At 40.9% G+C, this 17287-nt stretch overlaps 1 protein-coding gene across 1 annotated transcript; it reads left to right on the plus strand.

Annotated features, from left to right (window-relative positions):
* Positions 1 to 5989: 5989 nt before the first annotated feature.
* RB195_015009 (uncharacterized protein) lies at positions 5990 to 15718 on the plus strand (the record flags this gene model as incomplete). The annotated part of the gene is made up of 9 exons (XM_064205519.1): positions 5990 to 6050; positions 10711 to 10783; positions 13752 to 13887; positions 13969 to 14092; positions 14219 to 14303; positions 14415 to 14550; positions 15235 to 15348; positions 15405 to 15539; positions 15605 to 15718. 9 exons carry the CDS (start codon positions 5990 to 5992, stop codon positions 15716 to 15718), a joined length of 978 nt encoding a protein of 325 aa, XP_064061400.1.
* Positions 15719 to 17287: the final 1569 nt, after the last annotated feature.

The following is a 17287-nucleotide window of genomic DNA, read 5'->3' on the forward strand; positions in this document are numbered from 1 at the left end:
ACGGAGGCTCAATCACTGGTGACCATTGTCACACTACTTCAAGATCGTATTGAAGCAACATGCGACAGATAGATTTTGTAATATGACTCAATCCTCAATGGAAAAATAGCACGTTTGTTCGAGAAACTCAAAATTTTGAAGATATTGTTTTTATAGCCTTATATGTATTTTTATAGATAGAAAATTTCTGATTGGTTTGGTCCAGCTGACTTCTGAATATGACATCTTGCAGGTGTTTATCTAAATAAATGTAAAAATCAACTCGATATGTGAGAGACCTTAGAGGATCTTCAGCATGCTACACAAAAAAAAACAAAAAGGTAGAAAGTAGGTCAAAAGAAGTAAAAGCACTCAAAACGAAGTCAAATAAACTACCGCACATCAGACGAAAATTGCGCAACAAGTTTGTCTTAGTGGAAGTGAGCAGAAAATGAAGGGGGAAACCTCAAAAATGAACAAAAAGGAATGGTGAAATACAATCATGTATTCTCTGGACGATCTCTGTATTGAAACCATAGAATGAACACCGATTATGAAGACTACCGATTTTATTTTACAGGACTAAAACAGCTGTTATTAACCATGCTTCGTTTCTCCTTTAGAAATGTTCACTTGGATTGAATGATGGGATTTTTGCAGTTTTTTCAACTGAAAACACAGCTTAACAATTTAGGATATCTTGTGAAATTTTAAATAGAATGTTTCTGATATCTACACAACAATTTTCCAATTACGTAAATGCATTGGTTTCTAATCTCTTTCTTCAAGAGTGCTTTTCACGAGTTCAAGGGTCGGTAAGAGGTTCCGCTGTGACTGCATGATCGATCGGTGGTTCGAAAGCGGCCCAAAGCAAATCACGCTTTTCATCCCTCCGGGGTAAATAAATTGGTAACAGACTTCTCTGGATGGATAAAAACACTGATTAGATACATCAGTTAGCCCCTGCAAGCCCGGTTAGGTCTCTAGTACAGGCTAGTTACGCATTCGTACCCCTCAAAACGATTCTGGGAGTTGACGTGAACGCTTTGGCGTACCCCAATGATTAAAGCCAGACACTTTTTCCTTTACCCTTTGTCTTTAGAAATAATGCAAACATATTCCTTAAGTAGTGTAATAATTCATATCAAATCCTCTTGGAAGGGCACGACTATCAGCAATAAGGAATGCATGTACTTGGATTATGTGTTTACGTCTTTTCTGCTAAGAGGATTAAAAAAGGTTTATCGACTAGAAAATACGGATTCCAGGCACATTTCGTTTACTTTGCGAACGTTCATGTGTGGGAGATATGGGGAATAGATGTGGTGAACGAAAGAATTATTCAAATGATCAATAATAATCAATAGTAATGGATAATCGACAACAATCAGTAGTCAGTAATAATAATTTTAAATTATTTCTTCCTTATGTCGGATCCAACAAAGGAGAAATGTAGGTGGTGCAAAGTAAATGTATTATGAACGTGAGTAGCAATAAAGCAAATGATGTTCTATAGGAAAAGTAGAAAACAATGAGGACAAGATTGTTCGATTTGTTCCTACAAAACTATCGGGAAAATTCTCCTAAGTACTAGATTTAACTTGAAAATTTAAAGCATTAAGGACCGATGATCCGACAAGCGACATGTCACTGCGTTGTTGAGGTGAGCAAATAAATTGTTCTACGTTGCCTTTATCAAACCCTCCATCCGCGGTAATTAGAGCAAACAGCAAAGGAAATTCACATCGAGAAATCAATTTTTGTTTCTCTAAACTATAATATAGTTCAAGATGTTCAGACTGTATTAACATGATGAGACAGGAGCATTTGAAAGAAACAAAAAAAAAAACTGTTACACTCAGCAACCCATCATCAGTGCACTTTTGACTTCAACGCTCCGATACTCGGTCGGATAGTCGATTGACTGAGTGGGAAAGCAAACAAACCACAGAAGTAGTAAGACACAGTTTAGACCTATGCGTTTTCTAACGCTTCTCGTACAAATTTCTTAGCACCACTGCACGTAACATTACTCAAACGTCATGCAACGAAATGACATATTTTGAATTTTCTTCTTTAGTATCTGAACTTCAACGGTTAAGCTAAACAATTCGTTTGCGTTCAATTCAGCAGAATAATTTTTTTTTGCCATAGGCGATATTCGATAGGTGCGCCGGCATCAGAAAACTACAGGACTGGTCCAACATTGTGTTAAAATGGTGCGCTGGCGATGGGAAGCAGTGAACCGTATCCAAACTATGGATGATGTCCTTCCTGACCATGATTGAGTTGACACTAACAACTACGATCAGAATAATGGAAAAGATGAGGGTGTCATTCAGAAATAGAAGAATGGAAAAAACGCATAATCGTACCACACCAAAAGAAATTTTTTATCATTGTGTCTACTCCGTTTGTATAGTTACAGCAATTTTCTTCCACATTTTATATTCTGCCTTCTTGTGAAACACTATATGCTTCTTTTTCCTACTTTTTAGCCCCATTTTCTCAATCAGGGTAAAGAAACGAAAAAAGAGAGCGTACAATGGACGCATGACCTGACTAAATAGTGGGTAGCTGACTACATTATCGATACACCGATGTTCGTCAAAATGGTTGGGTCGATTACATCAGTCCCACTTCATTTGCGGCAGTTAAAGAGAAGTTGAAATAAAAAGTTGCGATGGAAGATGTATAGCTAACTTAGTGTAACATATTCATTCTATTCACGTAAACGTATTCATCTCCTCCTTGACATGCTTCGATAGTGTTGATCCTAATGTGAGTGCACTGTGTTTGAGGGATTGTGATGACACCATGCAATGGAGGTATGCAGTGTTCGTCCCATCAGAAGTTTGACATCGGCTCGTTTTGTTGAAGAACGTACGTAGGCGGGCAACACAATAGGCGGCATGTGCAGCATCAGTGAAATGGTGAAGTTGGGATGGGAGTAGTAATTTGAAGATCTGAGTATTTGTCATGGTATTCTGAAGAATCGGGCTGTCCATGATCTTGTGTTGTCGTTCCATTGTTGTTGGGTATTGGTAGGTTAAATTTGGCTCCATGACATGTTATCTTTCCATAAGCTCCGAAGGAAGATCTTCGCTTTCACGGTTACTGGAGAAGTGACTTCTAATGGATCGAAGACGGATGCAGCTATTTTCAAAAATTGTTCCCGTTCCGCTTCTTCTTTGGTGTTGGCTGATAAGAAGATAATGTCCATATAACAAGAGGTTAGTATTTTGTGGGTGAGAGGAGTGGATGCCTTCGTAGGAGTGAATGCCTTCGTAGGCATTGTAGCCGCTGGCAATAAGGGCCTACAGATCAATACAAATGAAATACGCTTCAAGTAGAAAGTGAGCAAGCAGCAACAACAAGCTTCGAACAGCTTGGAGGGCATTGATTTCTGAGTGATTTGATCGTCAGAGCATCGTTTTGAAAGCAGAGTGATTTGATCGTCGCTGCTGTGATTGAGTTCGAGAAGCTTGGCTATGTTTGTCGTAATATACGAGTCGAGGTTGAAGTGCTGTTGAAGAAGGCGATACTGTTAACTTGCTAAGGTTCTCCAAGGTTTCCAGAAAAGGATGGAAGGTCCAATCGCGAAATTGGTGATGTATCGAAATAGTTGAGATAAGCGCTGAGGGACTGGGTGATGCCATGAAGAGAGGAAATCATTCTGATTTTGAAAAGCATACGCTGTTGCTCCATCCCTGTCCATGTCATCTGCACGTTAAACATTTTTGTCCCAACTTTGTTGCTCCAAGGGGCGATCACGTTGGAATTCGCAGCTGATTCCTCGGGAGAATTTTTACTTCATCGGCCATGAGTTTAGGGTTGGGCTTCGTTTCGTTAGGGGTGGGTGTCAAATCACAAATGTTGACTTGTCGGTCCTTCTCGCACTTTTGACAACATTTGTGAGCTGACGAATGCTACTTGCGAATTGCTTCACTTTGGCGACGTAGTTGAGCACTCATCGTCGTGACGTGTCGATTTCAATCGGAAACGACGTGTTGAGGGTGAGCTAAAGCGTAAGTGATGCGCAGCTGATGATGGAGAGGTTAGATTGGCCGACTTCAGACGCGGAGATGGGCGTTGTGGCTGCCAAAAAGCGTTGCTTCTAGAAGCCTTTATTAGGCCTAATCCGATTATTGCTTAACCGTCAAGCTTACATATGGAGAAATCTCAGGTGTAAATAGGTAAAAATATCAAGGACTTCCCAATAAAAGGAGCACAGACAAAAAGTAAAGCAAACATATGCAAAAAAAAGGGAATTTCAAGGAATGTATCACACATGAATGTTATTCTAGAATGTTCACCACTTTAGGCTGTGATTGAGTTTGATCTGAACATTTGATTATACTTGCCCTTATCAAATTAATCAGTTGATAGAACCGAAAAAAAAAACTAAAAAGAAAATGGCACAAGCGGCAAGAGATGTTTATTAATGAGTTTCAGGCTCAAACTTCAAGGTGGTCTTGCAAAGAAAATAAAGTGACGTTCTTATATTGCGTTGTACACTAAGAATAGAACATAAGTTGATTTTAAATTGTTTACATAAGCTTGAGAGGCTTTTTTTTACACATATGCAATGTCGATTCCTTTTATGATACGTACATTCGAGTCAAAACTACATGAATCACTGAGCAGTTGCGCAGGCGCCACGACGGAGATGGCAGTGGGACTTGACGTGGGATCATCGCGGACTGTCAGCGATGGATAGCACTAGCAAGGGTCCTCCGGTTAATAAGTGCTGCGTTAACCCTCAAACGCTCCGCTTCGAGCGCAGCTGCTTACGCAACTGCACCATGCTTCACGTGGTTTTGACTGATTGTGCGCTGGCAAGCGTAGCGATTGCCAAAAAGAAAGAATGAAATCGTTATTGTCAATGTTGATCGTCCCTTTTAACGCGACTGACATTTAGGGAGTCGTAATGGTTAATATCAGCTTAAAGGCATCACCCCACGAATCTGAGGTGGTACGGATTTCAGGTGGAGCATTCGTAAACGCTATCGTAGATTATGGAGAGAAGGGTGATTCTGTCCATTTCTTCTTAATTGCCGTAAAAAACGGCCCGGAAGATACGGCTTCGGGCGTTCCGGTGCGGTATTTTCTACGACGAGTTCGATTGGAGCGCGCCAGCCTTGTGCATGCGCCGCATGCTCCGGAACGATTTTTACGGCAATTAGGAAGAAATGGATGGAATCATCCCCCTCTCCATAATTTACTATCCCGTATAAGAATACTCCACCTGAAATCCGTATCACCTCAGATTCGTGGGGTGATACCTTTAACGTATCACCAGAGTCAAGCGTGCGTTGAGAATTTCTCAACAGGGGGTCGTAGGAGGGGTGTAGGAGAAGGAGGGGGTCGTAACGCTTGTCAGCAGAGGAGAAAAAATAAAGAGAGTAAGGAGAAAAAGACGAGGGGACTCTCGACATCATACAAACTCATAATAAGGGTTGCAAAATGTTAGAAAAATAGATAGCGTGAAGTATTTTGTAAGGATTTTGCTGGTATAATTCCGCACCTTCTGTTCCGAAACTAGTTTGGGAACCAGATTAGATTAAATGTGAAGAATCATAAATATGAAGGGAAGAAAAAGAGTGTAAATTATACATTGCGTTCTGAACGGCCTTCCTTTAAGTGAGTTTTTTTTTTTTTGAAAAAAAAATATCACCTAGGAAATGGAAAATATTGTGTATAAGAGGACAAATCAAAGAATATTAAGTTATTTGATTTGTTTATTAAACGTCCAATTAATTTCTTTAATTCTGTTTATTATAACTAATTTTTCGTTGGTATATGAGCAGCTATACTAGAAAGAATGAGAAAGAAGGGGGTCGTTTTCTGGAAGGTCTTCTATGAAGGGTGTCGTTTTCAGGAGGATTTCTTTCCCAAAAACACGTTTGATCGTGCGTACCACTATTATTAATCTCACACACTGATAATCCATGCATGTGCAGAGTAATGTGTATAGCTCATTTTCATTCCGCTTTCCATACGAGCTGGTATGACTGACTCACGGCGCAGCCAGAGGAAGACATCCCCGAGGGAAACATCCTTTATTGAGGGTTCGTCTCTTTTTATCATTCTAAGGTGCTCTTTCAGAGTATTATGTAGAGAACAAACTCTAGTGCTAGATTACTGTGAGAATCCAATTTCATCTCCATATTAGTCATGGAGTCAGTCACGAAATTTCAAATAACGACAAAGTGACCACATTACCACCTTCTCTGCGATAAGTAGATGCATTTGGATCAAAATCTAGTATCTTTCTTTATATTTTCTTATTCATGTCTTTAAGAAAATATGAAGACCTGATGGCTCTTGTCCAGGATAGGTACATTCGCTTCCATTAGTGCTAACGAACAAGTGAAGATTGATCTCGTTCTGTAGCAAGAGGAGTAGAGCAAGGACCGTAGTTTGTGTGTGTCTGCCTTCTCGATAATATTCGCTGCACCATCATACAAATTCTTGATGAACAATCAGCTTGGCTTCCTTCACAACCACTTCCGATGTGTTGATATTTCTGGTACTGTTCAAGTAATAATCAATCAAATTTCAGTTGTTCACCACAGTTTGACGGAATTCATCAAATGCATTTATGAACACATTTTTAAAACTATTAGAATGAAGCAAAAATAGCGGTATATATATATATATATATATATATACGTTTACCTATAAGAAAAAACATCTGTGATTCTTTTGAGACGATCAGATACACTCGTTGAAGATAGAGAACCAAGCGCTCCACTTTTCATAAGCAAGGGTTCTTCGTGAATAGTACACCAAATTTGCCACCAAATTTCGCTGTCAAGGAAACAACACAAGGAAATCAACAAAGGGGGAGGGTCTTAGATTCACTGCACCAAATACCAGCAAGGTGTAACGAATGCTGTCTCGAGGAAACTACTAGAAAAATTGGTCTGCGTCTGAGCCCCAAAAATACGATGCACATCAGAAGCTGGTGGGTCTCCAACACCTCATTCACACATCGACGAACCTATCCGTTTGCTATGTGATTTGGAGTAAATGGAGTGAATATGTTGAATATGTTGAACGACCTGTTCCTAGACCTGAGCAAGCAGAAATGAATAGATTTTTGTAAGCACATAAGTGGAACACACCGCCCAACCCTTCAGCAACATCGTTCGTCCACTTTGACCCCATTTAACGAAGCGGTTCCCTCTGCACTAAGGAAAAATGTGCGGTTAGTATCTAAGTAGCACATGTGAAAAATCACCGCATGTGTTGGTGAATTGCTACCGAAAGAGTGGGTTGGCAGGAAAAAGAATCCGTTTTTCCGAAAACCGATGGACAATGACCGAGAAGAATAGGTGCTTAGAATTTGCACCTTGCGAAAATGGATGGCATTGAACGTATCGTTATTTCGGCACTTACACACCGCGCAAGCACATGGGACATGATAGAATAATATTGTCTGATATTGATTTCTACGTCTTCTAGATTTCCAGAACCCGTCATGTAAGGTTTCTTGCCACGAGTTTGAGTTCTGCGGTTAAATGTTTGTTCTTCATATACTCGTGCTGTACGCTTCCATACTCATCCATACAGTGTGGTTTTCCTCCTAGACGTAAATCATGTCCTCTAATGCATGTGATTATATGCGATATTTCAACTTCACCGTTTTACTCGCTATTCACGTATCCTTTAACGTCCTTTGCTATCCCATTTTTCATTCTTTGTTATCGCATGTGCACGAAAATACGAACCATGCTCTGGTGTAGGAGCTCATTAAGGATAAAAATAAGGATGTCTGACGTTAATCAATCCGCTTGGGATGCGCCATTCAGAATCGCTTGAGGTTTACGAACGAAGAGCGAAGCTCATGATTACTGGTAATAACCTTTCGAGGTTTTCATGTTTGTTCTAACTTCTGTTTTCTTGTTTGGAAGATATCAGGTATAGGAAGGTATAAGTACATATTAAATTTCCCTCCCAGAGCATCCAGAAGTTCGTATGTTCATTACTTTACTTACATTACTTTTACTGCGAATTCTGCCATCCTTTGTTTTCGCATATTTTTGAAAACAACATAGGAATCTGTATCCGAATGTCTAGCACGAGAATATAAAGGACGAACATGCAACCTCAGAAATCACAAGCAATAAAACTTACCTGACAGGCATTTGAGATCTGACAAGCGTAGAAACCAAGATCACAACGTTATATTGCATGTATTAGGGTGTTCGGAAAGTATCTGTCGAAAATTTTGAAATGTTCTGGAAGTTCCCGTTTTAAATATCATGTTATATAATAACGCGCATGGTCCATTGTGTGTGTGTTTGTGTGTGTGTGTGTTTGTTTGTCTGTGTGTCACGAAAATACTCATTAATGATGCAAAACTCTGTGGCGGTGAGGTGCAGAACCATCGTCATGCACCTGATGGGCGAGCACCCTACATTTTCACCATTGTCCAGACTCATTTGATTATGTATGTTCCCCTTAATAAAACAAGCTTGTTTCTGCCATATGTTAGTGAGGGTAAATAAACTTTTATGTGAATGTATACTTTCAAATTTGCAAACTATCATGCTACATAAGGCGTATTCTGTCACCTGTGTGCGTCTGTGTATGTGTGTGACTCAATCAAAAGATTCCAAAAAGAGAGGGAGACGGATACCATGGCGTCGGTTTGGTGTGCTGGAGTCCCAACGTGGTAAAATTGGCTGAGACGGGTCTTGCGGCGTCGAATTCGTGTCCCAAAGCCAGGTAGCTGCAAAATGGGGTGGGACGAGTCCACGGGGTCGGAATGGTGCGCCGATGCCACAAAGCTATAGAGTGGAGAGAGACGGGTTCCACTGCGTCGGAGTGGTGTGCGGGAGCTCCAAGGCGGTATAATAGGCTTCTATGGTCCCTTTGCATATCTATTTGCCATAGTGATATTCACGTCTTTTCATGTTAGCACATCGTTCTTTGCTAATAGTTGGGAACAGAGGAAACTCAGACTTTGAATAAAGTTTCCAAAATGCGGAGATTTGAGAGAAACATAGATGTAAATCAAATTTTATTGTTCCCAAAAGTAGAACTGACGCGTTTAGGAAAAAACCATAAAATCTTCTATCTATGCTTAAATTTTCGGTTAAAAAAACTGAAGAAACCGTTGATAAAGCAATTCTACTTCTACAAAAAAATGTCGCTACTGTTATTTCCTACTGATCGATGAAGGCGAGCGAAGCGAACGCCAAAAAAAGACTGAGGTCCGACTTTAGCCGGAAGTTCAGGCTGGTATTATATAAGGACACTACTGCTTGTATACACGTAACATATCTGGCTCCCTCTTCCTTGCTTATTTCATCCTATAATGGCCGAACATTCCAACCATATTCGATACGTACTCTTTCACGATTCGACACGTACTCTTTGACGAGTTCGAATCTGGCCAGCCGCTGCTGAAGCCCATCGAAACTTGAGTCAAGTATTCGGCACTGAAGCCCCATTCTGTGCGCGCCTGGTTCCAGCGCTTCAAAGCCGGAAACAAGAAACTCGAAGATGAACCTCCCTCTGCTCGACCGACTGCAATATCGTTCGACGAACTGAAGAATCTGGCGGAGCAGCATCCATATGAAGGTGTGCGGTATATTGCTGCCAGTCTTGGCTGCTCGCTGTCCACCGTGAGCAATGGACTGCGATCTCTCGGAATGGTGAAAGAGCTCGATCAGTGGTTTCCACATGCATTGAGCGACGGCAACCGCCAAAGACGCCTGGACGTCTGCACTCAGCTGCTCTTCGGAAGCCGCAGATTCGACTGGCTGGACACCATTGTCACTGGAGATGAAAAATGGGTCCTCAATGTCAACCACACCCCCAAACGTGCATGGTGCGCTGGCGATGAAATACCGGCACCTTTCGTGAAAGGTGAAATCCATGAGAGAAGGTTACGCTGAGACTTCCCAGAAAATTCTGGAGCTCTGATGGAAAGTTCTACCGCATCCACAGTACAGCCCGGACCTGGTCCCGAGCGACTGCCACCTCTTCCGATCGCTTCAGCATCAGCTGGAAGAGAAGCGCTACGATGATCGTGAACACCTCAAAAAAATCTTCGGGCTTTCTTTGCCTCCAAGTCGCCGAAATTCTACGCCAAAGGAATCCGTGGTCTTGTGAGACGTTGGCAAAAGATTGTCAATGTTGATGGAGACTATTTCTTCGAATAATAAAATGTTGTTAAAAAGTGTTGTTTGAAATTTTGCCGTATTTCGGCAGATACTTTCCGAACACCCTAATAGTAAGTGCTTACACGGTGCGTGTAGATACCTACATCAGGCATGACAATATATTCGACGCCGACAGTAAAGCACACATGTCAATATTATCGACTCCATCCACTTTCACCAGGTGTGGCTTCTACAATTCTCGCGGAAAAGGTAGTTACCAATAGCATGTTGAGGAAAAGATGAAGCATTGCGATACAAGTGTTTAAAGCTACTGCAACTACTCTTAATAAGAGTTGATAAAAGGACAACGGTTTAATGTCGTTCGGTGGCACAGCTGCATAATGCACAAATCGCTTTTCTCACTCATGGTTAAGAAAAAACAGCATGCGTTCTTGCTTGTTCGTTAGCAGATTTATGTGAGCTGGGTGAAAAATTTGATTCTTCACAAAACTAAGCAGACTTGTACCGATGGACTTGTGAGCACAATATTTTCTATGAAATATTTGGAAAAAGGTTATTCTCGTCCCTAACTTCCACAGAGTCCTTTTTTCAGATTGTTCTGAATACACATCCCGATCCGGATCTTACTCATGCCCTTCAAATGAGGACAGAAGTGACCAAATGGGGTGGGCTTATGGAACATTCTTATTGATTATTTTCAGGACAGAATTAGACGATTAATTTACTACTATACCCATACTTTTTCCTTCTTCATTTCGCTGTCAACGCAAGGAAAAATATCGCTTCTAAATGGGCGAAATAAATTAATAATAAAAGGATCAGAGCGCTGCACCTAGTAAACAAAGTCCACTATCTCTACGTTCCGTATTCCTGAAACCTTGGCCTTGTGAATTGTACTAGCGCGGCGGTGAACCAACGCGTTCTCACAGATAGCCACCCAAAGCGTTCATTCTGCTACTTCTAGCAAAAAAAAAACGTCAGATGTTTAGCGGCCGAATTTCTAACGATACATTTAACTCAGGAGTGAACTTCTTCGTCATAACTAGACCTTTTTCTTTAAGAGTACCTATCATTGTGTTAATGAAATTTTTCCATTAATTTATTCCATAAAGTTTGTTGATCTAAGCTAAAGTTTCAATAGTGTCTGGATGGGTGCGTATCGTTAAGATACAAACAGCTTCCGTTACAGTTCATCCTTAGGGGGAATGAATGGCAGCGACTGTCGTTAATTGCACTGCGCAGCAGTTAGCAGCATCAACGGACCACTGCGCTACGTTCGCTTCATGCCACATCATGCCTCGCAGAGTCATACTATCTCTGCTATTGCCTCTATACGGAGTATCGATCGCCCACGCATAGAGATATATCAATTGGCTGCACACGAAGTGCCAGAAGTAGAAACTAATTGTATTTTTTATTTGTATAAAACATTCAAGTCGACACTTTTAAGACTCAAAGATCGAGAAGATAGGGTGAAAAGATGTATCAAGTAATACCAACATATTTTGTAAGACTTTATTTTGTTTGATTTTCGAGATGCAGACAAATAATAGGTAATCAGAATGAGATATAAATACTGACAAAATTCGATTAGTTATCGCTTGATGAATTCAAATTTGCCCACTGCGCGCGTACAGATCCAGTTCAAAATTTGATCAAAGCGTGAAGTGATGAAAATGCTTTCGAATGTACCGCAGCGCACTGTTAGTTCGAAAAGTTCTTGACTGAAGGTTTCGCATTTTCACACCAGGATGGATTCCATCAAAGAAGTTTTCGAAAACAAGACGATAGATTTTCAGCTTTTTGCATGACAAATGGATTTTTGGGAACTAGCTCTTTAGACAATTCATCCGAAAACAAAGAGTATTTGAAACATTGATGAATGGTGGATGTTCTGTTGCATACAGATGCAGACAATCTAGGCAATCATCAGCATTTTCATCTTTTAAAGTTTTTTTTTTACTTTCGATGTTGCTACGTTGTCATCTTGTTGTTCTTTGAACCCTCCTAGAAACCAACTCTACTAAGTAACTGCAATACAAACACAGCGCACGACTTCGGTGACCGGGTAATCGCTGTGTGTGGTGCAGAAGCTTTTTGAAGACTTCCGAACACGCTACTGCGACACCTTTCAGATCTATCAAAACATTTTTCAACTGCTACGTTTATCTTTTAGGGTTAAAGAATGAAACAGACTCTATACTGTAGAGTTTCCTAGAGACAAGTCAAGTTGTTTTTTATGGAGCATGCTATAAAAGAGCGAAAAGAGCTCGACTTTCAAATTCGTTGGAAAGCACTCTTCCGACAGACCGTCAATGTTCGTGTAATTGTAAGCAGTACCTGCAAGTGAGCAGGTAGTGCTTACAATATTTACATTATTCCTATGCAATTATAATCAATATGAGAGAAAGAGCTGAATGATTTGCTGGAAATGACAGCGAAGAAAAAGAAAACAGGAAAAATGCTTTTTTAGATGTAACCACAGTAGAACCGCTAATTCTTTAACGCAAATTCGCGTCTTTTTCTTTTTTCATAATACACCTCTACTTGATCTCTATTACGACACATTACAAAATCTATGAATTAACAGCTTCATGTGTTCGAGCTCTATTGATTGGATATAATTACAGCTCTTAAAACCCATAACTGAAATACTTTTTGAAGAATTTATCTGTGGCTAGGTATTTCATTTTCTTAATGTACATACTATTTCGAACATTTTTTAAATGTATATTTTGGTACCTCTAACAGCCATAATTCTTTGGCTGTGAAGATTTTGAAAATTTGACTAAATTAACAAGTTTCAGCACCATAAATCAGCCACATTAGTAGCTTGGAAATTTTTTTCTTGCAGAATCAGCAAGAAAACTGTTTGTTGCAAAATGTCCTTCTTTTTCGACTTTCTAGCTCAACAGGATTTACTGTAGCTACGTGCGATGGAAATAAAGCCATAGACTCCTTTTTCCGTACATTCAATATTATTAGATTGAGTTCTCGCCTCAAACTCAGTGCAATTGTACATACACTTGTAACGTAGGACCTAGCCGTGAATCGGATAAACATTTTCGACGCTAAAATGGGTGAACATGTATTTTTGCTGCGCAACAGATAATTTTTTATTGCAGTGCGTGCAGTATGTGTTTTTACAGCATTTTGTGTTGCTCAGGTTCACTTAACCGCCAATACATATTATCCAAATGGTTGAAGACATCATCCCAGGAATTTGGGGTACTGCTGGTTTCAGGTGGGTAATGCCTATACGAGAACGTAGATTGTGGCGAAGTGAGAGCTTTCGTCCATTTCTTCTCAAAAGCGGCCCGGAAGATGCGGCGCGTGCGCAGGGTTGGCTCGCTCCAGTCGAACTCGTAGAAAATAACGCCCCAGAACGCTCATAGCAGTCATCTTTCAGACCATTTTATTTGCAGCAATTAAGAAGAAATGAACGGAATCACCCTCTTCTCCATAATCTAGGACCCGTATAGGAGTGATCCGCCTGAAACCCGCACCACTCCAGATTCGCTGGGTGATGCCTTTAAATGATATTGAGTGAGGATCCAAGCCTCCACTTTATTTCGAATGGCATTGAATAGTATTGATAGGAATACTCAAGAATTATCATTGGTTTTATTTCAGCAAGCACGGAAAACGGACGTACCACATTTATCCGAATGTGATGATGGTGATGAGACATACGGAGCGATTGGACGATTTCTTCCCGGATTGGATCGAGAGATGCGACAGAGGGTATAAAGCTTTCGATTTGAACATGGTAAGACGAGAAGATTTTATTATGCTCTAAGCTGTGAAACAAAACAGTAACCGACAAGAGTAGAACACAATTCTTTTTAAGCCCATGATGTTACCAGTCAAACGACCACTTTACCACTACGAAGGTGATCCACCAATCACGAACACTGGCGATATTCTTGCAAGGATTATTGCCAGAGGAATGTACGCAGCCGGCTATGTTCCTAGTGAGTTTAGTATCAAGTACCAGGCGGAGAGATTACTATTTTTACGTATTCACCGCAGATACGTCGTTAACGAAAATTGCTCTCCTTTTATTCCTTGTGTACATTTAATGCTCCCCTTCTTTGCAGACTTGATCTACGCCTCTCCTTCTCTGCGCTGCATACAAACAGCTAATGCAATGAGATCCATCCTCAAATGCGACGCGAAGATAAGGTAAGTTATTTTTTAATTTATTATAGTTTGTATGGCGGGTAGTGTCTTCTTCCGCCTAGCATATCATATCAAGTGTGAAACAGTGACGTCCGACCTAGTGAACTCCTTTAGGGTTGAACCAGGACTCTTCGAAAATACCCCAAATACCTCACTCTATCCGAAAGGGCTCCCATATTTTGCCACGCCTGAACAGCGAGCTCAATTTCACGTCGACGAAGGTTACAGACCGTATATGACTGTCTATGATGTAAGTCGAAATATCTGTTTCAACCCAGCTATTTGGCAGATTCGTTTCAACTTTCGCTTATATTTACCGTGCGATATATGTTTCAAAATAAGGGCTAAAATAAGCTAAACGAACCGTCAAACGATCATCGCTCAGTCAATCACTCCCATACATTTCTTAATTATTTTTTAATTTTTTTCTCTTATTTTTCGCTTTTACTATGTTTCGGTGCTAGAGTTGCTTATTATCAGCAACAATCGTTCCATACTAGTTCAAGGGTCCAATTTCTATACTAGACGTTCAACTTTCTAGGATATTTCTTATCTGGCTCAGCAGGTGTGAATAGCAAAGTTAGAAAAGATACAGTAGCAGCCGAACTGATGCATCTATCGCGTTACGTCGTCGTTATCCGCCTTCCACATATGATCGAACGGACGATAATCGATGGTGCAGAAAAGCTTTTCGGAGCGGTTTTTTTTTTAGTTTTTTGAACTACGCTTGAAAAGAACTAACTTGGCGATTTGCAATTTGATGGCTCCTTTCTGTTTCAAGAAAAAAGCATCCTGTTTCGACGAGATAATTAATCCACGTAAAAAGCAAGTAAAAAAGTTCATAGCCCTACTTATGAAGTCATTCCGTTGTTTCAAATTAAATGATAATCTAACACAAAATCTCTTTGCGGGGTGCACATCATGAAAATTTCAGTTGATGAAGGGGCGCGAAACACTTGCGGACTTCAACAAACGCATTAAGAATACTCTGATGCGCATTGCAAAAATCTACGAAGTGAGCCCAGTTAAGAAGGATCAGATTGTCCTGGTGAGGATGCCTTCAAGTATCCCCTGTTAGCGTATTTAATTCTTCTGTGGCTCCAGATTGTTGCTCACGCTTCCACTGTCGATATGGCCGCTGGCCTTCTCGCAAGATCCCGTAAATCTTACCTGGAGGACTTCACTGATATTAACAAAAAGGTTCCAAGTGGCAGCTTGCTCGTGCTGGAGAGAGTGCAGGTATGAATCAGTTCCCCTACATTAAATTGCAATCTTCAACGAATTCTTGAGACATTACTTTTAAGGGTCGTCGCGGATGGACTCCAAATTTGTACGCAGTTCCTCCTGTGACACTTCACGATTTCACCACGGAGTTCGACGCTTCTTTTGTACTGAGAGATGCTTGCCAGGCGAAGTAATGTAGAGAACTCACGAAATATTCGTTGCGAATTTGCAATGAACACGACTTCTGCTTTGATAGTCTTCGTGCTTATTTTCGGAGATGAATGAAGAAGTCTGCGTGTTGTCAATCGAGTTGACAGCTGAATGTTTATAATCGGAAGATGACTACTATAGCCACTACTTACTTAACATACAGCTTTACATCAGAGTTTTTGTGAAGGACAATTTGGTAAACAGAAAAGAATAATGATTACGACATCAATGATGAATTCAGTTTATGTTGAAAAATTCCAGGGTATACTTGATCCCCCTTATGAAAATTCCAAGTTTGACCTTAGCTACATTCAACTCCATGCGTGTTCAGTGCGCCTTTGTACTTCCGGCTGGGGCTAGGCAGAGAAAAGAGGGAATGTGTACCAAGAAGAGAAAGTGCGCCGATTATATCTACAAGTCACTCTAAAGCCTCCATTGCGTTGATCACCTTATTGCAACTCTTGCGCAGTTTTGTTTGTATTATATTGTTCTGTTACGATGCGTTGCTGTTAGTGAGTTGAATTACAACCATCTCTCTTCCATCGTGGTGGTGGATGCAGTGCAACGGTCTGTGGAAGTTTTACAAGAAATGACATTGAATAATTGCTGAAATAGTGAAATAAGTCACAATACGGCATCACTACAACTCCACCACATACGTAGACGTCTCGTGAACCATGGGCCCCAGCATCATCTCCAATCGTTTCGTTTCATCGCCATGGTCGTGCAACATGTTATCAGGTTCTTTGAGTGACGTTGACAAAGTTCTTCAGCCGTATCCAGCAGAGCTCTCGGCTGGTCCATCCGTGCAGCGAAGAAATCACCCCATATTGTTGGCCGCCTCCTTCAAGGGCGTTCGGGATTTCTTGGGATCTACTCCAGCGTTCTTTTAGTCCATCTATCGTCGATTCTTCTCATGATGTGAACGGCTCTTCTAAGGTTTCATCTTTCAAGGGGTCTGTGGGTAGTGAGTAGCTTCGTGGAAGTGGAAGCTGTGTGTGTCCACTTCTCAGCTGCGTAACAGACCGCTGGAAGAACTGTTGAGCCGAACAGATGGGCATGGTGATCCCGGTCCGTCAGTTGGCCCCTAGCTTCTCTGACGGGTGCGAATGCTGCCCACGCTGCTCTCATCCTCCAATTTATTTTTTTCTTGAGGTCGCTCATAGAACGTCCGAGGTCCGAGGTATACATATCACGAAGTTTCCACGATTTGACAGTCTTCAAGCTGTACTCTTCCGTCCTTACAGTAGGCGTTCTTTATAAGCCTTGCCTTCTTTCTGTTTATTCGTAATCCTATTCTCGCCTTTGTTACGTTTAATTCCTTGAGCATCGTCTCTGCTTCACCGGTGCTTCTCGAAAAAAGCAAGATGTCATATGCATAACGAAGGTTGGAGACGAATCTTCTATCAACACGTATGCCCTTCTTCGAAGCGACTGATTTCATTATCCATTGTAACGTAGCCGTTGTTGTGAATACTTTGTACAAGAGGGTCATATCAGCAATCATATTGGATAGTAGTTCCGACTATTGATTCCCACTTCCGGAGGTATAA

This window comes from Necator americanus, chromosome V (genome assembly GCF_031761385.1).
Source record: "Necator americanus strain Aroian chromosome V, whole genome shotgun sequence".
Taxonomy (NCBI): domain Eukaryota; kingdom Metazoa; phylum Nematoda; class Chromadorea; order Rhabditida; family Ancylostomatidae; genus Necator; species Necator americanus.